Source organism: Rhododendron vialii, chromosome 10a, assembly GCF_030253575.1.
Source record: "Rhododendron vialii isolate Sample 1 chromosome 10a, ASM3025357v1".
Lineage (NCBI taxonomy): Eukaryota > Viridiplantae > Streptophyta > Magnoliopsida > Ericales > Ericaceae > Rhododendron > Rhododendron vialii.
In genome coordinates, this window is record NC_080566.1 from 17,294,955 (window position 1) to 17,317,989 (window position 23,035).

Sequence of the window (23,035 nt, forward strand, 5' to 3'; positions counted from 1 at the left end):
GAGCACTTGGGATTGTACTCTTGAGCGCTCAGGAGTGCTGCGGCTCCATTCTGCAAATTTTGTTAGACAAAAATATAGCAATATAATATATGAACTAATGCTCAGCAAAGAATTCAAACAGCCAAGAACTGGTCCTAGCCATCTAGACCCCTCATCATTGCACCCTGGAACTAAAATTAAACCAACTTTGCATGTTCTGGACTACTTTTGAAGTTAACAAGAGCACTAAAAGTGGAATTGAAACACAATTTTCTTTAAAGATTTTGATACATTGCTTTCATTTTGTTCACTGGAAAAGAAGGAGTTTCTGGAAATAATTGTAAACCTGAATTATTTTTCAGAAATAGGGAAAGAATGCCACAAATTCATAAAACTCCTCTTTTCCCTTGAACATTCAACTGAAAAAAATGCAAGATGTAATCAAAATCACTCCTGAGCGCTCTAGAGCACTCCTGAGCGCTTAGGAGTACTACAGAACCAACTTTGAAAATTTTGTTTGCAGCTCTTTTGCTCTTACTTTTATACCAAAGTCATTCAACCACGCATCCAGAATGAAAGGCTAGAGTAGGCTGAATGACCTCCATCAAAAGGATAGTGACACTTTCAGCTAAAAAGATGGAGAAATTCTACCTTTTCCAAATTGAGCCTTGCTTCTTGGTTAGGTCTTGGAAGTGAAATGAAGAGAAAAAATTCAGAAACTAAGACTGAGTATGAACCTTAGCCTTCTAAATCTTTCTTGAGTGCACTTGGAAATTGTTTGGATTAGGATTGAAAATGATTTTCTTGCTAGATAGGGTTTTTTGGTGGGAATCAGAGAGTAACATTGCAGTATTTCTTGGTGATTTCAGGTATCTAGAATGAAGCATGAGAGCCCCTATTTATAGGTCAAGAAAATTGAAATTGAAAATTGAAATTTAATTATAAAACTAAAAAAAAGTTTGAAATGATAGAAAACATTATGATTTGGTCCTCTGATTTCTCTGATGGTTTACTGTAGCAAATACCGAATAAGTTTGAATGAAACATGCCCATGTGCTGTTGAAAGAGCTGGAAATTCAAGTTTCCATGGAAAATTTTGTTGACCTGAGTGCTCGGGAGCGGATCCAAGCTCTTAGGAGTGACACTCCAGAGCGCTCAGGAATGATTTTGCTAAATTGATTTTGATTTTGATTTTGAAAGTCAAAGAAGTAAGGTCCAATTGTATCCAAGGCTTGAATTGATCCTAATTCATCATCGGGAGGCCAAAAAGCCACAAAATTAAGGAATTCCAATAAGTTTAAATTGGGGTGTCTACAGTTGTCCGCCTTTGGACGGTGCTTGGTATCATTTCTTGATACGAGTGACGCCCAAAGATTGAGACAGCCCAATTCGAGCCATATTGAACCCTCGATTCAAAACCAAATGCAAACAAAAAGGGTGCTTTGGAATTCAAAACTTGAGGTCGTGCTCTCCCGAGCTGCCTACGTACCCTTTTTTGCAAGGATCAGACCAGCGTAGTTCTTTGGGACAAATACAAACATGGAGTATCACAAAAACAAGCTCGACTCGAAACATGTGAGTGGACAAACCGCTCGACAATTTTTTTTATAGCACAACCACATCGACGACTGATTTTTATCATTGTCCACATCGACGATTGATTTATTTATTTTTTTGTAAACTTAAAAAGGTAATTAAAGCAAGAAATGTTGCCTGAATAGTCAAAATTCAGCTTGCAAAAAATAGGGTTTCAGAATCACTCCTGAGCGCTCAGAGTGGTTCCGAGCGCTCGGAACCTTGACTGGGGCCCACCATCTTCGTCCTCCTTGTTTTAGGAAACAAGGGTTTCAAATCTCAGACTCGAGCGCTCTAGAACCAGTGTACGAATCCACGATCTCCCATCCCTTTCCCACGTTCCAATCGACTTCTCTCCCCCTAAATCAACTTCTCCTTTCTTTAATCGACCTTTCTTTCTCTCAATCGACGAATTTCTCTCGAAATCGACCCACTTCTTTCAAAACGGATCGAATTCGAAACCTTGAAATTTCCACAGTGTTCCAGTGGGCTATAGTCTGCCAAGAGGTTCGCCAGAGGAGAGGAATGGGCTCAAGGGAAGAAAAAAGTTGAGCGGCTGGCGGTGGTGGGAGCTCGGCGGAGCTCGGCAGTGTGGTGGTTGCCATGGGCGACGCGGCGGCGACAAGAGGAGACAGGGGGAGTATAGAAATGTCCGAAGGGGTAGCGGTCGCCGTAGGCGATACGGGAGAAGCAACTATGGGTGAAGTTGAGGAAAAAAAGACGTTCAATGGCGAAAGGGTTGCCGAAGTCATCGCAGTAGCCACTGGAGGGGCTGGCGACGGAGCTGGGGTGTCCGGAGGTGGTGCATCAGGTAGTGGGAACACTCCTCCTACTCCGACAGTGGAGGAGTTGCTCAAGGCAGCGGAGGACGGAGCTACTAGCGGTGGAGATGTCTTGATAGAGAGCGAGGCCTTGACAGTGGGACGATTTGTTACTACACCAGTTCTGAGGTCCTCGGCAGTGGAACCCCGGGGTGGTGATAGCGGAATTGGACCTTCTGGACGGGTTCCATTTGCGGAAGGTGATTTTTTGGAGTCCGCGGATCCACGGGATATTTTTGATGCCCTTGGAGTTGATCCCAGAGCTGCAGATGCGCTGAAGGAGGTTGAGTCTCCAGACATTAGGGCTGCAACGGCATTGTTGGGAGTGATACTGAGCCAGGGTGGTAGTAAGGATGCTGGGATGTCGGAGGGGGGTCCCGAGCCGGAGGAAATGGCGAAGGTGCGGGTGACAACGGTAGATGAGGCGAAGGCCTTCGGGGAGAAGACTCGTCCTACTTTTTTGCCCAAGGCTTACACTCCGTGATCGCATTGCTTCAAGCCAGTGGGGATAACCAACTATACTCCGGTTAATGCTGATTATCCGGGTGACATGCTTTTGAGGGATCGAGATCGGCACATCTCATCGACCTGGACCACGGTATGACTTAAACTCGTCTTCCTTGATTCCATTTTTCTAATCATGCTTGAAGTGGTAAAGAAATCAAGGCTTATGGTTTTGAAATTATTTTGCTATTATGCTTGTAACAGCGTACCACCGACGTGTATGGCCATGGAGGCTCCGCCAAGTCTTTGGCGCACTTCAGGGCGTTACCTGAGCGTGTACGAGAATTAGTAGAAGCAGCAGGTTTTGGGTCTTTCATACGATTACAGACGATAGTCCAAATTGATCATGCTATATTGACAACACTCACAGAGAGATGGTGGGATACCACTAACACCTTCCATTTCCGATTTGGGGAGATGACAGTGACACCCCTCGACTTCGCAGCAATTACGGGGCTTAGAGTTGGAAGAGAGCCGATCCCCTATGACATGGGCCTTATTGAATGATAATGCGGCACTGATGTGGTTCCTCGGGCGAGTCCCACTTCATAGTGGCGGGCTAGCAACATATGGCCAATTTACATCGTACTGGGATCACGAACCAGAGAGCGACGAGGAAGCAGCTCAAATGGCTCGAGCTTATTTGCTATACTTGTTTGGGGCTTCATTGTTCCCAAACAGACGAACACGCGTTCATCTCAGTTATTTGGCTGCCTTGGTGGATTTTAGAACAGCAGGGAGGTTCGACTGGGGCGGTGCTGCGTTGTGCGCCTTGTACTGCTTTCTAGGAGCTGCATCTCACAGAGTTGGCAACACCGTTGGAGGATATTGGAGGGTAATTGAGGTATTATTTCGATATAACACATGAAATTGATTTGAATTTTGAATTGAATTGACCTGAATTTTAAACTTCGAAACAATGCAGCTTTGGGCCTACGAGGTGTTGGGGATGTTTTCACCTTAGAACACCTACAAAGATCCAAATTTCTTCCCTCGAGGTTTAATTTGGAACAAAGAATATAGGAAGACAAAGGAGCGGAGAGGCGAGATAATGATGTTTCGACGTTGGTTAGTCAATTTGACGGGAGCTTCGGTATGTGCTGTGCTTTACACCTCTCAAATAATGTTAAAATTTCATTCGATTTGATTGTTGATAGGAAAACTTTGAATGCAGGTTCATTGGAAATGTTGGGATAGGCTAGAGGCAGGATGCATGGTGAGGAGTCGAGAAGTAACACGGAGTAGAGTGCTGCTGGAGTGCCCCTTGGGCTGGCAATGGTACTCGGGGAATCGTGTGACTCGTCAGTCACTTGGTCTTCCAACATTTGTAGTACCTGGGCCACTACCTCCTCGAGTGCAAGGGACTAATACCTATACCCGTGCTGAGCTCGAACAATTTACAGTGCTTGACACCGATCTGGAGGGGCTTCTCAGGCGAACAATGGAGTATGATGCTTATAAGGAGAGGTATTTGGCCAGGAGCCTAGGCGTGGAGCAGGAACTCCAGAGGTGGGTGACTGAAATTGAGGCTAGGAGAGCAGCTTCCAGAGCCGGAGCTGAGGCTGGAGGAGAGGGCAACAGGGGTGGTCGCTCTCAAAGAGTGAGAGGACGAGATCGAGGTGCCAGCTTTCGAGGTCGAGGGAGAGGTGGCACAGAGGCTACAATAAGAAGTGAGGACACCCTAGGAGTATCAGGGATACCTGAATTGAAATGGGAAATAAGTGTCCGAGATCAAACAGGTGCTCGGGCGATTGTGGATATCGCATGTTTGCCTCGCCCGGACATGAACCTTCCCGATTCGGTAAAACAATTGATTAACGTGTAATTTGACTTTTTTGACATTGTTGACATATGCTTTCTAATTCTGCCCGTAAATTTTCAGATATTGCGGGAATGGGCTGAGTCAGCCATTATGAGAATGCTAGGGATGCGCAAGCTTTTGCGTGATTGTGCCAGAGGGAAGACACTACAGACCCGTGTTGCCCCTGAGCCAGCCACTACTTCTGTTGTGGAGCCACCGCAGGTATATTTTGGATGCATGCTTTTGTCACATGTATGCTGCTTTGAAAATTTAAATCATTTGAAGTATGTGAATGCCATGCAAGTGCAGATGCAGACACGTCGCGCGACCCGGGCTCAGTCTCAGGCGGTTGTTGGATCCCCAGCTGCTAAAGTGGCCCAGGCAGAGAGCCGCCAATTCGAGCTACGGCCACGGCCAGTGACCCAGAGACAACCTGAAAGTGAAGAGTCAGAGGAGTCTGGGGATACAGAGGAACCAGAGGAATCATTGGGTGATTCAGACACTGATTCCGATTCGCCAGCCCTTCCTGATGGTGACAATGACGATGAAGATGACAGTGTCGAGGAAGAGAATCTGCCGTAGAAAAGTTCACGGCGTGTCTGAGCTGTTTTTACTTTGCTAGATCTTACACGAGCCTGAGTGCTACGAGTTGTTGTAGGTTTCAGGCCTGCGTGCCTTTTTGTTTGGGTCTGCATGCCCTTGTAGATAGCCTTTTGAATAGGAGTATCCCTCTTTTGATCATTGTACATGCTGCTTTTGATTAATGAAAATTGCATTTCTTTCTTTTAAACTTCTTTTATAGCATTGAAATTGTATCGAATACTATCGTCGACCAGCTTGAAAGAACTTAAGGGATACACAAATTTTTACCGACGTCCTTAAAACAAATGACAACTCATATGGACATGCCCCAAGCGCGGAATTTTATATGACAAATTGAGTGCTTCGAGGGGTGAAAATTGCAATCGGGCCTTTTTATTCAAAACCAATTGTACCATATAGTCATTATAACCTATTATGACTTGTGGACACGACCAAACTATTAAAATGCCATTGAAACGAAATTTGACATATCCCGGTGAGTGAAAATTTCAAGAAATGTGGAAATCTAGGACAAAAAACTTGAATTTGAATGGAAACTGTACATGGAGACTGTTGTATCCCTCTTTATATAGGCTGAGATTGGTCTTGATCATTAAAGCCATGCAAATGCCTTGTTTTAGCAACCCAAGCTGTCCAAAACAATCTGATAGAAAACAGCAGCACTCCCGAGTGCTCAGGAGTGCACTCCTGAGCGCTCAAGTCCTCACTCCTGAGCGCTCAGCTCTGCTGCTGTCTGCAGTTCTGAGCTAACTTCCAAATGAACTTTTGGCTTCTTTCACATTGTATTCATCTGCATGCAACATATTTAGACGTGTATTGGCTTTGGATTCATCTGTTCCCCCATAATATAATATCCTTGAGGACAAAACCTATGCATTCTCTATATTCCTTTTAACTTTGCACGTACGATACAAACTAGGAATATTGCATGTGGTTCTATAAAACCATGCTAGGTCTCTTATGAACCTTTACAGATACTCCCCAAACTGTCTTACACTGCCTTACTCAATACTTCCTTGCAACGTCCATTTTTCATGGCCATGCTCAACCAAGCTCTACTCCGACCATGGCTGACAGCCTCGGAGGCATTGATTGGCTGAACTTTCGAGGGCATCGACTTCACGTGCTGAAATATCTCTGAGATAGTCGCATCCGGCCCAACCTTCTGCATGCGGCAGTGCGATTTTGGGATCCGGAGGTGCATGTCTTCAGGTTTGGTATCCAAGAATTCTGTCCAACCGTGGAGGAATTTCATGCATACCTCGGGAGTTATGATTTTGATGAACCAATCATCCCCATGGTCCGAGAGAGCATGAAAAAACTCCTAAAGACCAAACTGGGGGTTAGCAGCGGGGCTTCTGATTTTCTCATTCAAGGTGATGTTGTTAAGGTCCTGCGCCTGTTTGAAACGTTCAGCCCGCCTAAGGATCTAACAGACTTTAAATACCAAGGACATCGCATGACCGCCTGTTGTATCTGTCTCCTGGTGGCCTTCTTGTTGGTGCCTTCTGTTGGCGAGCCAAGCTCATTGCTGGTAGGAGTCGCAGTTCAAATCGAAGCACGTAAGGACGTGGCACCCCTGGTCCTTGCCGAATCTCTGATGGGTTTGGATGCAGTCCATGCTGGCCGTACACAGACGTTTGGAGGTAGCCCACTTTTGTTGCAGGCAAGGGACCTCACTCAGCTCTCCTTTTTCTATTTCACACATTTATTTTACCTCGATGCTTGGTTCGAGTTTTATCTGGTTTCTCACTTGTTTTCTCTCTTTTGTTTTAACAAATGTGGCTCTGCGACCAGCTGAATTTGATGACGCCTCCTCCTGAGAATTGGCTGTATCGACTAAATGAGTGGAACCGTCCTTTTGGGGTAACGGAGGACTGGGATGATTTTTTCGCGTTAATTGGTGAAGAAGATGTTTCTTGGCACTGTCCTTGGTTGAGTTTACTGGCTATGATTGTGAATAACATGGGTTCTCAAGAAGTGTTCCTGGCCGGGCTAACGGGCTTCACTTTCTATCTGCCGCTCCGTATCCTTCACCAGTTTGGAATTAGTCAAGTCATACCTCCCCCAAGCTTTGATGCACTTTGTCTCCCTCCGTTCACAGTTCCTGGTCTTCATAGCTATGCCTGAACATGGGAAGATCGTAGGACCGAAGCACTTGACCCGGATTTTGCCACTACCTTATTTGGGCAGTACAAGAAATGGCTAAGGAGGGATGTGAAAGCACGGACGGGTTGATCACTTACTTTGCCGTTTTTTGCAATAAAAGTGTGTTTTGTATTTTCTTTTTCTTGTGTGCTCAGCCTGTAATAAAGAAATGTTCGAAATAAAGTTGATCGATAAGGGTTTCCCCCTTTTGGTTCGTTAATGAAAGTGCTTTTGTTTCGACGATTTGATTTGCCAATTTGGGATTTGACCTTGATGATTAGTTATGATAATTGATGACCGAACCTCAGAGTGAGGCTGCCTACGTATCTCTTGTAACAGAGAATCAGGCCAATACATAGTTCGGGCTAGGGTTCCCTCGGGTATTGACACTCTCCTTTTGCGCTCTAATTTTTGCCTAGAACTGCCCTTTCAGGTTTTCGGCCTAGCGAGCTCTTTTAACTTTTTGCCTTAACTTTTGCCTAGGTTGCCCTTTTGGGTTTTCAACCTAGCAGGCTCTTGCTCTAATTTTTGCCTGGTGCTGCCTGCCCTTGCGGTTTTTAGCCCAGCGAGCTCTCTCAGGGGTAATAGCATCTGAGCTGGTCCAAATTAACAAGATTTGAAAATTTATTGACGTCGAGGTCGATAATTGATACAGCTCCTCCAGAAAGAATTGTCTTGATGATGTAAGGACCAGCCCATTTTGGTCGAAACTTGCCCCGTAGATGAAAAACTGGCACACTTATTTCCTTGACCACCATGTCCCCTTCCCGAAGATCCCTTGACTTCACTTTCTTATTGAACGCTCGGGCAATCCGTCGCTGATAGCCTTGAATGTGGTATAATGCCTGTAATCTCCTTTCATCGAATAGCGTAAGCTCCTCAAACCTTCCACTGATCCATTCAGCTTCATTAATTCCTCATTCGGCCATGACTCTCAGGGATGGCACCTCTAGCTCGATGGGGAGAACGGCCTCCATGCCATATACTCCTTCCGTCCCACTTTGTTCCGCTCTTATTCCTTTTTGGGATGTCCCAAAATGATATGCTTGTTTCAAAACTTTCCATTTTTGGATGTTAATTTTACCATTTTACCCCTCATTTTCTTTTACACTTAAGGAGAAATTTTCTCCCTCCCAAATTTGAATATTAAACATGGTTTGAAAGGAAATGGAGTAAAGGATGGGCAAGAAATTGATTTGGCTCCATCTCTCTAGACATGACAGGAAAGTACTTTTGGATTTGGTGGATTCAATTATTTTTTTAAACAAAATTTTAGTATTCCAATACTATTTTCTACAAGGGTAAAATGGAAAATTGATAAAAAGTCAATCTAATTGTAATGTTTTCTTAAATTTTGTGCAAGTCAAACTAGGCGTAACAAAGTGGGACGGAGGGAGTACCAAAGAATGGGTGTTGCCCCTGTTGGTATACGGATGGATGTCCGGTATCCCCATAAAGCTAGCGGCAGTTGTTCATGCCAATTCCTTGTGGACTGTGTAGTTCTTTCGAGAATGGTCTTAATGGTCTTATTTGCTACTTCAACTGCTCCGTTCTTTTGTGGTCGATAGGTCGTTGAGTGATGAATCTAAATTTTGAATTCTTCAAACAATTCCAGAACTTTCCCCTTGAAATGAGATCCATTATCTGATACAAAGGCTTGCGGGACTCCATACCGGTAAATGATGTTTTGCCTGATGAAATGTGCAACTTGAACTGTTGTCAATGTCTTATAAGATGCTACTTCGACCCACTTGGTGAAATAATTGACCGCTACGAGGATGAACTTATGACCATTGGAAGCTGTTGGAGTAATTTTTCCGATGACATCGATACCCCAAGCTGAGAACGGCCGTGGCGTCGCCATAGGGTGTAGCTCTGATGGCGGAACGTGGATGAGGTTAGCATGCATTTGGCATTTATGGCATCGCCGCACATATTCGATACAATCCGTCTCCATAGTCGACCAATAGTATCCCTGTCTCAAAATCTTCATAGTGAGCATCATACCATTCATGTGGGGTCCACAAATTCCTTCATGAATTTCTTCCATTACTTTCCTTGCATCACTTCCATGAATGCATAATATGTGGACCCCGCATGGGAGATCGTCGGTACAATTGCCCTCCACAAATGATGTACTGAGATGCTAGCCGTTGCAATGCAATCCTATCCTTTTTGGTAGCTTCTGCGGGAAACTCCCCTTTTTCGACAAAATTCCAGATATTGTCATACCATGGTAGGCCATCATCCGGTTCATCGATGTTCATGACATACTCGTACACACGTCTATCCTTTGTTCGATCGTGACTGGCCTTAATTTCACCCTGATTGGCAATTCAAGCATAGATGCCAAAGTTGCTAGAGCATCCGCGAAGCGATTTTTCATTCTCGGCACATGTGTAAAAGTTACTTTTTCAAATCTAGGAATAAAGTCACCGAGCTCTTGATGATATTGCTTCATCTTTTCATCCTTCACTCTCCAATCCCCATTTGCCTGAGAAACTACCAAATGCGAGTCGCCAATGACTTCCAATACTTTGACTCCGATCTTTAATGCTGCTTCAAATCCTACGATACAAGCCTCATACTCTATTTCGTTATTAGTCACTTCGAAATTCAACTTGAATGCAAGAGGGATATGGGACCCTTCCGGTGATGCCAGTAGGATACCAATGCCAAATCCGTTTTGATTAGATACCCCATCGAAATATAGAGTCCATGCCTCATCCTTTGTTTCCATCACCTCTTCATTAGGAGGAAATTGAAATTCCATATGCTCCGAACCTTCGATTGGGCGATCCGCCAGGAATTTTGCAACAGCTCTCCCTTTTACTGACTTTCGAGTGACATATTTGATTTCGAATTCGGCCAATAAGAGCAACCAACGTGCCAACTTACTGGTAAGTGCTAGCTTCTCGAACAGATATTTAAGTGGTTCCATTCGAGAAATCAGTATTACCGGATAAGCCAGCATGTAGTGTCTCAACTTCTTTGTAGCCCAAACAAGTGCCCAACATGTTTTCTCTAGCGGCGTGTACCATTCTTCACAACCTACCATCTTCTTGCTGAGATAATAAACTGCCCTTCAATCCCATATTCTCCTTCTTGTGCGAGCATGCACCCCATTGCTGAGGGCGTGACTGACAAGTAAAGGATCAAAGGTTTTCCTGGAATAGGTGGCATCAAGATCGGTGGATTCTGAAGATACTTTCGAACGGCTTCAAAGGCTTGCTGGCACTTATCATTCCATTCGAATTTCACATCCTTCTTGAGCAAAGAGAACATCGGTTCACAAGTCGAAGTCAATTTAGCAATGAACCGACTAATGAACTGGATTTTTCCTAGGAAACCACGTACTTCCTTCTCAGATTGCGATGGCTCCATCTCGAGAATTTTTTTGATCTTGGAAGGGTCTACCTCAATCCCACGAGCTGTGATCATGAACCCTAACATTTTCCCTGCCATAACCCCAAATGTATACTTTGATGGATTCATACGCATTATGTACTTTCGTATCCTTTCGAAAAACTTCCTCAATACAGGAGGGTGATCTTCCTACTTCTTTGTTTTGACAATCATGTCGTCGACGTATACTTCAACTTCCTTATGGATCATGTCATGCAACAAAGTTGTGGCAGCCCTCTGATATGTCAATCCTGCGTTCTTCAACCCAAATGGCATAACACGATAACAATAAGTCCCTCATTCAGTGATGAAAGTTGTCTTATCTCGATCTTTCGGCACCAAGAGAATTTGATTGTACCCAGAGAAACCATCCATAAAGGATAACAAATCGTGTCTTGCAGTGTTGTCAACGAGCACATCTATATGTGGTAAAGGAAAATCGTCTTTAGGACTTGCTTTGTTCAGATCTCTAAAATCGACGCAGACCCTAATCCTTCCATCTTTCTTGGGAACAGGAACAATGTTTGCAACCCAAGTTGGGTATTCGGTGACTATTAGATAACCATCATCAATTTGCTTTGTGAGTTCTTCTTTTATTTTTAATATCCAATCAGGGCGCATTTTTCTCAATTTCTGTTTGACAGGTTTTGCATTGGGAAAAAGAGGGATCCTGTGCTCGACGATTTCAAGGTCGATTCCGGGCATGTCTGCATGTGACCAAGCAAAAACATCTTTGAATTCTTTGAGTAAATATGAGAGTTTTTGAAGCTCATCAGAATTTAGCCCGGAACCGACTTGAACCATTTGAGGGTTTCCCTCATCGCCCAAGTTTATTGAGACCATTTCTTCTTTTAGAGGCTTAGCACGTCTTTTGTTTTCCAGTTCGATGAAGGAACTGATTTCTCTAGGGATGTCCCCTTCGAAATCTATTCCATCATCGTCAAGCTCTACATAATTTATTCAAAATGCGACAAGTAAGCGAAAGCATCATTCATCCCATTAAACGGCTCCTAAGCGGGAGGGAATACAGCAGTTGACTCAAACTCGAAATAGAAACTTCGACGGGGAGGGCCGGTAGGCACAAGCTCTGACTCACAGCTAGACGGGGAATCGGTATCCGATTCAGATTCAGACCCAGCAGCGTGAGTGTGCTTTATAAGAGGGATGAAGACACAATTTTCATAGCCGCCAGTAGCATCTACAATGAGTATAGAGGGATCCTCGCAAACGTCCTGTCCTCCGAGCATCATTACAACGGCTTCTTCGTCCATACCCTCTGGATTTTCGTCTTCGAACATTGATCGGAGACTGCCCTGATCAAAAGCCTCGACCCAATCAGTGTGCAATGCTCTAACAAGCCCCTCCCTTTTTTCGGCTTCATCTTCGCTGTCCCAAGTATCCTCAGCAAAAATTTTGAATCCCTAGTATTCCTTCTTTGTTTCCACATCGAAGTAGGGTTCCGGCTATCCTTGGTACGGAACAGAATCGACCTTTGGTCTTTCTTCAGCAATAGCACGGGCGTGAGAACGGTTACGCCACCTTTTCGTAGGATCACTCTTCTTTGGGGTGTATCCCAAGCCAAACTGTTCATTGCTCCCAGGGAAACGAGGGAATTCAGCAACCCCTTGCTGGTCACGACCCAAGCCCATACCAGGCATGTAATTCATCTTTCGCATGATCGCCAATGCTGCAGAACTCACTAGAAAACTGTCATCGGCCCGAATGGTACAAACCTTTGCCGTTATTACGGCGAAGCCACCCATGGCTATGTCCTCTTCTCCATGCATGATCTCTAGCAACGACAAATTATCCTCGGAATGTGGTCGGATCCCAGAATCACCATGAATGATTAATGTCCCTGAGTTCAGCCCCAGTATCAGCTTCTGATGAAGAGTGGAAAGTACTCCCATAATATCAGGACGGTGTAGCCACGCCTTCCCAACAAGAGATTGAATGAAACAGGTATTTCCAGGACATAGAATTCCACAGCTGTCTTGAACTGTCCCGTCACTAACTCGAGGTTGACTGTTCCTATGACATCACGCCGCGTGTTGTCATAAGCGCGGACACCCAAAGTTGATGGCGTAAAGTCCTTAATTTTTCAGGCCCAAGCACTAAGCAGTACGGAGAGGGCACGCATTGATGGTAGACCCATTGTCGATCAGAATGGCTGGAACCCATTTCCCAAGACACTTCATAGTTATGTGCAAGGGTTTATTGTGATCAGCACCTTCTGGTGGGAGGTCTTTCTCGGTAAAAGCTAAAGTGTGCTTGGCGAAGTTAGGAGTGATGAGTGCGACCATGGCTTCCGGGGTTATGTTGGGGGTGACTTTGAACTTGGCAAGAGTATTGATAAGCCTTCGACGGTGCTCACGAGAGGATGCCAATACTCCCCAAATTGACATGGGAGCCGGGGTATTGTCAAGCTGTTTGATAATGGAATCGGTGTCGGGTGGAAGATTTTGGTGTTGGGTAGATGTGGGATTGGCAGAGGGATTTGGGTTGGTGGAACTTGAAGGGTTATTTTAGGAAACAGATATGAAAGGATTATTGGGATAATTTGCGATGGTTGGTGTGGAGGAGCCGGATGATTGGGCAGTGTCGTTTTGAGGCGAGGGTGTTTGGGATGAACTTCCCTTTTGTAAATTGGTGGGTTGGTAAACTCGATCGCTCCTGGTGAGGTTACTATGGTCTTAGGAGAGGGTTTTGCCCAGAAATCTAACAGATCATCCCATAGGTTTGAGAGATCGGTATTCGCTTTCCTTTTTCCTTTATCCAACCTTGTCTTCTCTAGCGTTTCATTAAGTAATTCCATCTCAAGAGTATTCCACAGGTTTTCTTCCTCCAAGGAATCCCAGAAGTTATCGCTCCTAATTAAGCCTTCATCAGCCATGGCTTTATTAACTATCAGTTCTTCTCCATTGACCTAGATAGTAACCAAATCGGCTTTCCCCCCAAAGATCTTCAGAGTTAAGAACAACGACGTGAGGCTCGTCTGGATCCTCTGAGGTTTGCACAAGAGGCTGCAGAAGTGTCTCATCAATGATATAGCACTGAGGGTAATCAATGTTTTGTTCCATTGGATTGGTCTAGTACTTGGAATAGTTATCCAAATCCTCCGTTACTGTATTAAGGGTTTCATCGTGGAACTGTGAAAAAAGGATTCGTGGATTGAACAGATCAGGCCCCTGTTGAGCTTCGTCCTCGTGGAAAAGGAGAGGTAGTGTCGTAACATCAAAAGGATCCTCATCTTCTATTCGACGCCACATGGCAGGCTCGGCTTCCCATTCCCAGTCATCTTCTTCATCACTGGCTAATTCCAATTCCGAGAACAAGGTGTAGAGCGAATATCCGTCAAACGGATCCGCTTGTCTTTCTTCCCATTCTTCTCTCCATGCCCCATTTTCTAATTCTTGAACGTCCCCATTTTCAAGCTCCGGGGCTAGCCACACGTCGTCAATTAGAGCTCGATTCTCAATGTCTTGGAAAACATCAATGGTGGATTGCCATCTCAGTTCAAACTCCCAGTCTAGAGTCTGGATCGCACAAATGGTATCTCTTGTTGGCACCTCGACAATGGCTTTTGGCTGGGTTTCAGATACGATGTATTAGCTTGGGTCAAAAGGTGGTTTAAGATCAATGCAGTTAGCCTGGGGATTGGAATGCTTTGGCAGTGGGTTGGAAACAGTGTTAGGCTTTTGTGGTGGAATTGGGATGGTTTTGTTGTCAATTAGGTTTTGGATGGCATGTCGAAGTCGGAAGCAATTATTGGTGGGATGGCCTACATTTTGGTGGTAGGCACAGTAGGCGTTAGGGTTATGAGAGGCTGGAAGTTTTTGAGGGAGTGGAGTTGGGTTGAGAGGCTTAAGGATATCACTTTCTGCCAATTTTTCAAGCACTGCAGAGAGAGGTGCAGAGAATTGGGAGAAAACATGGGGTTGGGATCTAGGCTGGTTAGTTTGAGTGACAATTTGGTTAACAGGCTCGGTTTGAGTAGTGTTTATGGAGGTATTAGGGAGGTTGGTGAAGTTAGAGTTACCAAACAGGGTATTGCTGTTGCCAGAGTATACCTTTTTGGTTTTTGGTGGAGCTGGCTCTAGTTTGTCGAGGATACCAAGTTGAATTGCTTCTTCGACGGCCAAGCCTGTGTCCAAGAATGTTTTAAAGTTCGAGCGTGCTTGAGCCATAACCATATGCTTTGCAAGAGTCGGCTGTAAGTTTCATACTATCATCCGAATTTGGTCTTTGTCCATCGGCCTATCCTTCATCTGCGCTACCTTTGCCCTCCATCTCTTTACAAAATCTGTGAAGGATTCTTTACCATCCATCTTAGTTGACTCAAGCTCGCGAGTAGTCACCTCAAGTTGGATATTGTAATCATACTGTGCTATGAAGGCTGCACAAATATCTTCCCAAAACCGCTTCTTTCTCTCATCCAATGACGTAAACCAGTGAAGAGCATGACCTACCAGCGTCTGGGAGAACATCTTGGCCATTGCATCCTTTTCTATGCCCCACATGGACAGAGCTCCTATGTATCCCGTCAAGTGTGCTTTCAGATCTCCTGTTCCGTCGAACTTGGAGAAGTCAATTGGCTTGAACTTCTCTGGAAGTTTTGCGTTGGGAAAAAGGCAGAGCTTATTGATGTCGAAGCCAATGGTGGCAATCTTTTCACTTCTGGCGATAGATTGTTCCAGCTGGGCTATTTTGGCAAGGATGGTGGCCATTTCTGGGTTTTGAGGGTTTCAAGTCTCGTGTGGGAGCTGCTCTGGATTAGGATTCGGGTTAGGGTTTGGATTGGGATTAGGGTTTGGATTTGGATTTGGATTGGGAAGTCGTCGTGCAACTCCGGTTATCATAAGCATTAGCTGGGCAATTTGGTTGTCAGTGCGTTCCCCCAACCTTTAGATAGCTTCTCGGATCTGTCCTGTTTCGTTCAATCCTTTCGAATTCGGATTCTCGCCATTATCTTCCCCTGTACCATTCAAATTTTCAGGATTTGGATTCCCGTCGTTTGGATTTGGATTCCCTGTCGGTTGTTCCATTTCCACCTAGAGATCAAAGACGCTGACAGTGTCGGGCTGAGATTCGAGCCGAATCAACCTTTGTCCGAGGGGTCTTGTCCAAGAGGGTATGGTCTTCTTTTTTGGCACAATTGCTCAAGCTTTCTAGCAAATCAAAGACGGAGCTCAGACATGATTCCTGCTTTAAAAATGCATATATTGAATTGAAACAAGTTTTATCATCATAATCGTTGACACCTTGGGACTTTGAATTGTGATCGAATGAAGATTGCCATGATCCTTTGAGAGTTCGATGAAAGTTTGACTTGCGAAAATCTTTCAGAGCGGATAACATGATACCTTTAACTAGAAAGGTGTAAATGACATGGCACTATGACCCAGATGGTGTCGGTATTATGGCATTTACTCTGAGTGTTTGTTTATTTGAAAGGTTGAAAAATGGCTAAATCCTTAACCAAGGATTTAATACTTCATTGGATCTTGGCAAATTTCGGCGGGTCGCGCGAGCGTGCACCGGGGCATGTCATGGATGCAATGTGGGATGCAACATTTAGACAAGATATATCACGTAGTCCTACCCTGCAGGTTCCTGTCCTAAGTTGGATGGTTCTATGGCTTGCTAAACACATAGAAGGTTGGGTTTTGGCTTGAAGGGTTCCCCGGACTAGAGTCAAGGTATGCCTCCTGGCTATTGAGCGTATACCCAATAACGGTACAAACGGCAGGAATGACTCATCATTGTCGAGGGTTGTCGAGCATTCTAGGATTCCCTGTCACCGGCAAGTCGGGCAGGATTTCCAAAACGCAGTGATGGGGTTAAACAATGTATAAATGCAATTAAAAGAATGATAGACAATGCAACAAAATGTCTTTTGAAAATCCCGCAAATGTTTTCTTCAAGCTTGGCTCACTGGTTTAAATAATACTCAATGAGAGTAAGTACACGGACAAGTGATCACGAAGTCCCAGGTCGAAATGGCTGGATAAAAATCCAGTTAGACTTGCCATTTCCTTCCTTCGGTAAGCATGAAGCATTGCTGTTTTTGATAGACTTTTGAATGACCATTTTGCCAATGCACCAACTTTTCTCAAGTATTATTTAAACTAAGTCCCCAGCAGAGTCGCCACTGTGGGCTACAACAGCCCCGGGCGGATCGGGGCGACCCAAAAAAATGTGTTTTTGATTTGAAAAATTGAAGAGTTGCCACCTGGATTTGAGGTTTGCCACCCGAGAAACCGTTTTGATTGAAAATGATTGATTGAATTTGGAAACTAGAGATCGCTTTGGGTTCGAAAGCCACGTTACGAGGGGGGAAGATTTTTACGGCACCCCTCTCGCCCGATTTAAAATTGGTCTCTACTAGACATTTGTGGGATTTATGAAAAAACACCTTTTTGTTGCATTGTCTAACTTTCACTGAGCAAATAGCACATAATGACGAATATATCAAGTAAAGTTGTGTATACATGTGCTGGTGCACAATTTGTATTATTGAAATGAAGTGAAATGTAAAGCAACGCATGAAAATGCAGATCTGTTTATGAGCTTACTTCCGAGCACTCAGGAGTGCTGCTGCTCTATTCTACAAATTTTGTTAGACAAAAATACAACAATATAATATATGAACTAATACTCAGCAAAGAATTCAAACAGCCAAGAACTGGTCCTAGCCATCCAGACCCCACATCGTTGCACCCTGGAACTAAAATTAAACCAACTTTGCATGTTCTGGACTACTTTTGAAGTTAACAAGAGCGCTAAAAGTGGAATTGAAACACAGTTTTCTTTAAAGATTTTGATACATTGCTTTCATTTTGTTCACTGGAAAAGGAGTTCTTGGAAATAATTGTAAACCTGAATTATTTTTCAGAAATAGGGAAAGAATGCCACAAATTCATAAAACTCCTCTTTTCCCTCGAACATTCAACTGAAAAAAACACAAGATGTAATCAAAATCACTCCTGAGCGCTCAGGAGTACTACAGAACCAACTTTGAAAATTTCGTTTGCAGCTCTTTTGCTCTTACTTTTATACCAAAGTCATTCAACCACGCATCCAGAATGAAAGGCTAGAGTAGGCTGAATGACCTCCATCAAAAGGATAGTGACACTTTCAGCTAAAAAGATGGAGAAATTCTACCTTTTCCAAATTGAACCTTGCTTCTTGGTTAGGTCTTGGAAGTGAAATGAAGAGAGAAAATTCAGAAACTAAGACTGAGTATGAACCTTAGCCTTCTAAATCTTTCTTGAGTGCACTTGGAAATTGTTTGGATTAGGATTGAAAATGATTTTCTTGCTAGATAAGGTTTTTTGGTGGGAATCAGAGAGTAACATTGCAGTATTTCGTGGTGATTTCAGGTATCTAGAATGAAGCATGAGAGCCCCTATTTATAGGTCAAGAAAATTGAAATTGAAAATTGAAATTTAATTATAAAACTAAAAAAAAGTTTGAAATGACAGAAAACATTATGATTTGGTCCTCTGATTTCTCTAATGGTTTACTGTAGCAAATACCGAATAAGTTTGAATGAAACATGCCCATGTGCTGCTGAAAAAGCTGGAAATTCAAGTTTCCATGGAAAATTTTGTTGACCTGAGCGCTCGGGAGCGGATTTGAGCGCTTAGGAGTGACACTCCAGAGCGCTCAAGAGCGAGCCTGCGTCTGGGATTTTGAAGATGAGTCCCGAGCACTGAGAAGTGGTCCTGAGCGCTCAGGAATGATTTTGCTAAATTGATTTTGATTTTGAAAGTCAAAGAAGTAAGGTCCAATTGTATCCAAGGCTTGAATTGATCCTAATTCATCATCGGGAGGCCAAAAAGCCACAAATCAAGGAATTCTAATAAGCTCAAATTGGGGTGTCTACAGTGTACAAGATATATGATAATGAAATGATACAAAGTGAAAAATGACAGAAAAATCAACTACTGCCACCGGAACCACTCCCGAGCGCTCGGGACTGCACTCCTGAGTGCTCAGGAGTTTTGCTGAGCCACCATGCAATTTTTGTTAGACCAGACATATTTTGATACTAATAACAGAAACATAAAGTTATTAATGCACACCAGTGCTCAGCAAAGGGTTTTAAACAGTTAAGAACTGGTCTTAACCATCCAAACCTTGCTTCCTTGCAACTAAAAATAAACCTAACTGAGCTTTGGAAAAACCAGTGCACACCCAGTATTCAAAAACATACATAAATAACAATATAGAGGGAAAAACAAGCTGCAGCAAAATAACAACACTCCTGAGCGCTCAGAAGCACGCCTGAGCGCTTAGGAGTGATTCCAGTGTATTGAAAAAACATTTTATACCCTTTGCTCTTATTGTTAAACCAAGATCATATGGCTCATAACCAGTATAAAGAACCACTCCCTCCGCCCCTAAATAAGTGTCCGACGCGCAAATCTAGGCCTTTAAAAAAATGCATTTGCTTCATTAAAAAAATCAAATTTTTTTCACAAATCAATAGATGGCAATGAGTTCTATTAGATTGTGAAAAAAAATTAGATTTTGTAACGAAAAACATGCTTCTTTTGTAAGTCCTAGGTTTGCGCGTCAGACACTTATTGAGGGACGGAGGGAGTAGTGTGGGCCCTAGATCCCCCTCAGAAATAGAAAAACAATAGATTTTGAAGTATACAGTGAGCCTTTATACCTTTACTTGACTTGAACTTGGTTTCTTGGACTGATTTGGATTCTTGAAGATGATTAGAAAACAGTTTGAGAAGGAGTTTAGGCCTTCATTTCTCCTAGGGATTTTCCTTGAGAATTGTGATTTTTCTTAGAAAATGGAGGTTGTTTTGAAAGAGTTTGAGTGAGGGTTTTGAGACTGATTTTTGACAGCAAGAGGAGGGAGAGACATTAAGACAGCCCAATTTGAGCCCTACTAAATTCTTAATTCAAAATCAAATGCAAGTAAAGATGTACAAGCATTTGAAACATGATCAGGTCATGCTCTTTGGAGCTGCCTACGTACCCCGTTTGTAGGGATCAGACCAGTGTAGTTCTTTGGGGCAAATGCAAACATGTATGCTGCAGAAGGCATAAAAATATGCAAGTAAGTAATTGACAAGATAGATCGATTGAAGAGCGTCCACTGATTGCTCTGTCTCAGTGGGTGGAATAATTAAATAGGCGAAAAGGGTTGTAATTGACACCATGCTCTCAAGGCGAAAGATGTAAACCGATGAGACAAGTTAGTTTGTCTTGAATGGATTAAAATGCAATTGAACCCTAAGGGGTGCCATCCAACGAGACATCTGCCCCTTCATCGGAGAAGGTTCAAATGCGGCATTTGCAAAGAAGGTATGTTCACAACTCATTGGAATGTAGTCGTTGCAAATACGGTCATTAGCATATTAGAAAAATGTTATCGAAAAATGTTACCGAAAAAGCAATCCAAGAGGGGGTGAATTGGGTTCCTATCTGAATTACCCAAAATAAAAAAAATACTTGGATAAATAAAATAAAATAATTAAGCAACTAAATAATTAAGTAGCAATAGACAAAAATAAAGGTGTTTAAGGGGGAGAGAAAGTGAACAAAGATGTATAATGGTTCGGCTTGAGCTTTGTCCACTGATCAACCTAGTCCATTGGTCTAAGGAGTCGTTGTTTTACTAATCAATCAACCAACTTCTGGTGCCGATTAAACCTTACAGCCACGCCACTAACTTTTCCAAGGAGTTAGCTGAACCGCTAGAGTTTATCTCCCAAACTCTAAAATCACTCATTAAACAAAACCCAATTTTGTAACTGAATCACAAGCTCACTAGAGAATTTAGCAAATTCACAATACACCCACTGAGGGAAAAAAAATGTAAAGTGAAAAGCTCTCTTAAAGAGTGAATAGAATAATTTTGCTCTCAAACCCCTTAAAATAATAATGTAAAAATGAAGTGTAAGAGAAATGTAGTGTTCTGTTTGCTGGAGTATTGCATTGTATTTCTTGGTAGTCTTCTCTTCTAGTGAATCTTCCTTTTTATAGCCTGAACATTTCGACCATTTATGAACAAACCCCTTGAGATGAAATCCTCTGGCAGCAAGTTTGATCTTCAACAAATGCAAGGAGTAATCCATTGAGCCGAAAACAAGTTTACAATGTTCGTATATTTATTGAGGCATATCGAAGTCAACAAAGGCATGAAGAAACCGAATATGACCAAACCTGATTGGACCTTGGGCAAAATGAATTTGACATGCATGACGTGCAATTGGCGAAGTCGTGGATCTTGTGATCACCCCTTGCCTCCTCCCTCCTCCACTGTTCCACGCCACGTCTCCAGTGTGGTGGATCTTGTGAAGTGCAATCGGCGAAGTGGGTCATGGCCAGTGACTGGGGGGGATTGTAGTTTTTTCCTATTTTACTTGTTTCTTTCCATCGGCTTGATCTGGTTTGGTTTCCCAATCTGGATCTCCCCCAGATTCGGTGGGTGCAGAGGTGGGCTAATAATGCAAGGGTTTACTTTGTTTCATGTTAGGGTTTGTTTCTATTTTGTGTTACTGTAATATGGATTTTGCTTTCAGTCTTGCCGTGGTCTCGTGGGTCCGGCTTTGTCAATGTATGTGTCTGCATCACACCTTGAGAGGTGTCCTTTGCTCGTGGCAGTGAGGGCTCAGTGATTTAGTCAGTGATTCCTCGCGCTATGAGTCGACCGATGACGTGTTCAAAGAGCAGTTTCGTGAGGGTTACTAAAGATAACATAAGTGTTTCGTGTCGATGGTTTGAGTTGGGTTTTTTGGTGGATACTCTACTACCAAGTCGAAGATGGATCCTATGCTGGCACCTCGTGCTAGTCTGCTTCGGTAGTATGTGTTGTAGAGCTTGTAGCCTATAGTTCTTTCAGCGGTGCTTGTGTCTTAGATGTTGCTAGTTTTGGTGAGTTTTTTTGTTTTTTTGGGTGGGAGGGGGGGTTTGCAGTTTTTTCCTATTTTACTTGTTTCTTTCCACTGGCTTGATTCGGTTTGGTTTCTCGATCTGGATCTCCCCCAAATTCGGTGGGTGCGGAGGTGGGCTAATAATGCAAGGGTTTAGCTTTGTTTTCTGTTAGGGTATGTTTCTATTTCGTGTTACTGTAATCTGGATTTTGCTTTTGGTCTCACCGTGGTCTTGTGGGTCCGGCTTTGTTAGTGTATGTGTCCCCGTCATCGGAGCTCACCCTAACAGTGGGGGCTTACCCCGGAATGGCGTCCTTTGCTCGTGGTAGTGAGGGCTCACTGATTTAGTTGGTGATTCCTCGCGCTATGAGCCGATCGATGACGTGTTCAAAGAGCAGTTTCGTGAGGGTTACTAAAGATAACATCAATGTTTCGTGCCTATGGTTGAACTGGGTTTTCCGCTGGATACTCTACTACCAAGTCGAAGATGGACCCTATGTCGGCACCTCGTGCTAGTCTGTTTCGACAGTATGCATTGTAGAGCTCGTAGCTTGTAGTGCTTTCAGCAATGCTTGTGTCTTAGTGATAAGCCCCCAACAGTGTAAATAATAGGGCTTATCTCTCTTCTTTTTGTCACACACACGTGCACAACTTGCTTGATTTGAACAATATTGCACGAAATGTGTATTTTTGGTGTTGTCAAGTAAATCATGTGAATAAGGCGCATTTGAATGCCATGGATAGCCCCGAGTGTGTCCAAGTACCCAATGCCATGTGGCACTCTGCCACCGTGTCCCAAGGATGATGAAAAGTAGTTTCAGAGGGTGTGCGGGACATTGAAAGACCAAAGGGGCAAGCAAGGCTGAAGAAGCAAAGAAAGCTCAAAATTGCTTAAGAGGTACCTATACCACAAAAACCTAGTACCTGTACCTGTCGGACAGAAGATGTGCAAAAATGCCATTTGAAGACTAGTACCGGTACCACAACAATGCAATACCTGTACCAACTGGGATTTTCTACAGAATTTTGTACCCGACCAGGCAACAACTTAGGGGTATTTAGGACTTTTGTAGCATGATATTAAGGGGGTATAAATACCTCCAAACCTCATTTTAGTAGGTTATCTTCCAATTTCACTTCTCTCTCTACCTCCCTCCTCTCCTTAGCTCGCTCTTTCTCTCTTTCTCTCTTCAATGGAGGTTGATTGCTAGGGTTTTGAGATTTTTGTTCTTCATTAAACTTGTAAGTACTCTTATTCTTTACATTAATCTAGCTTTTATTTTCATTTTTGTGAATGT

The 23,035-nt window shown here is 43.4% G+C and overlaps 2 protein-coding genes across 3 annotated transcripts; one reads left to right on the top strand and one right to left on the bottom strand.

Annotated features, from left to right (window-relative positions):
* Positions 1 to 2,602: 2,602 nt before the first annotated feature.
* LOC131303698 (uncharacterized) lies at positions 2,603 to 5,470 on the top strand. 2 transcript variants are annotated; one of them, XM_058330693.1, is made up of 6 exons: positions 2,603 to 2,973; positions 3,084 to 3,723; positions 3,805 to 3,972; positions 4,054 to 4,680; positions 4,762 to 4,902; positions 4,990 to 5,470. In XM_058330693.1, the coding sequence occupies exons 3-6, from the start codon at positions 3,931 to 3,933 to the stop codon at positions 5,260 to 5,262; spliced, it is 1,083 nt and encodes a 360-aa protein (XP_058186676.1). In that variant the 5' UTR covers positions 2,603 to 2,973; positions 3,084 to 3,723; positions 3,805 to 3,930; the 3' UTR covers positions 5,263 to 5,470. The 2 variants fall into 2 exon arrangements, with proteins under 2 accessions (XP_058186676.1, XP_058186675.1); XM_058330692.1 differs by having other exon boundaries at positions 2,834 to 2,973; positions 4,762 to 5,470.
* Positions 5,471 to 9,494: 4,024 nt separating this feature from the next.
* LOC131302962 (uncharacterized) lies at positions 9,495 to 10,405 on the bottom strand. The gene is made up of 2 exons (XM_058329753.1): positions 9,842 to 10,405; positions 9,495 to 9,755 (listed from the first exon to the last, which is right to left on the bottom strand). Exons 1-2 carry the CDS (start codon positions 10,403 to 10,405, stop codon positions 9,495 to 9,497), a joined length of 825 nt encoding a protein of 274 aa, XP_058185736.1.
* Positions 10,406 to 23,035: the final 12,630 nt, after the last annotated feature.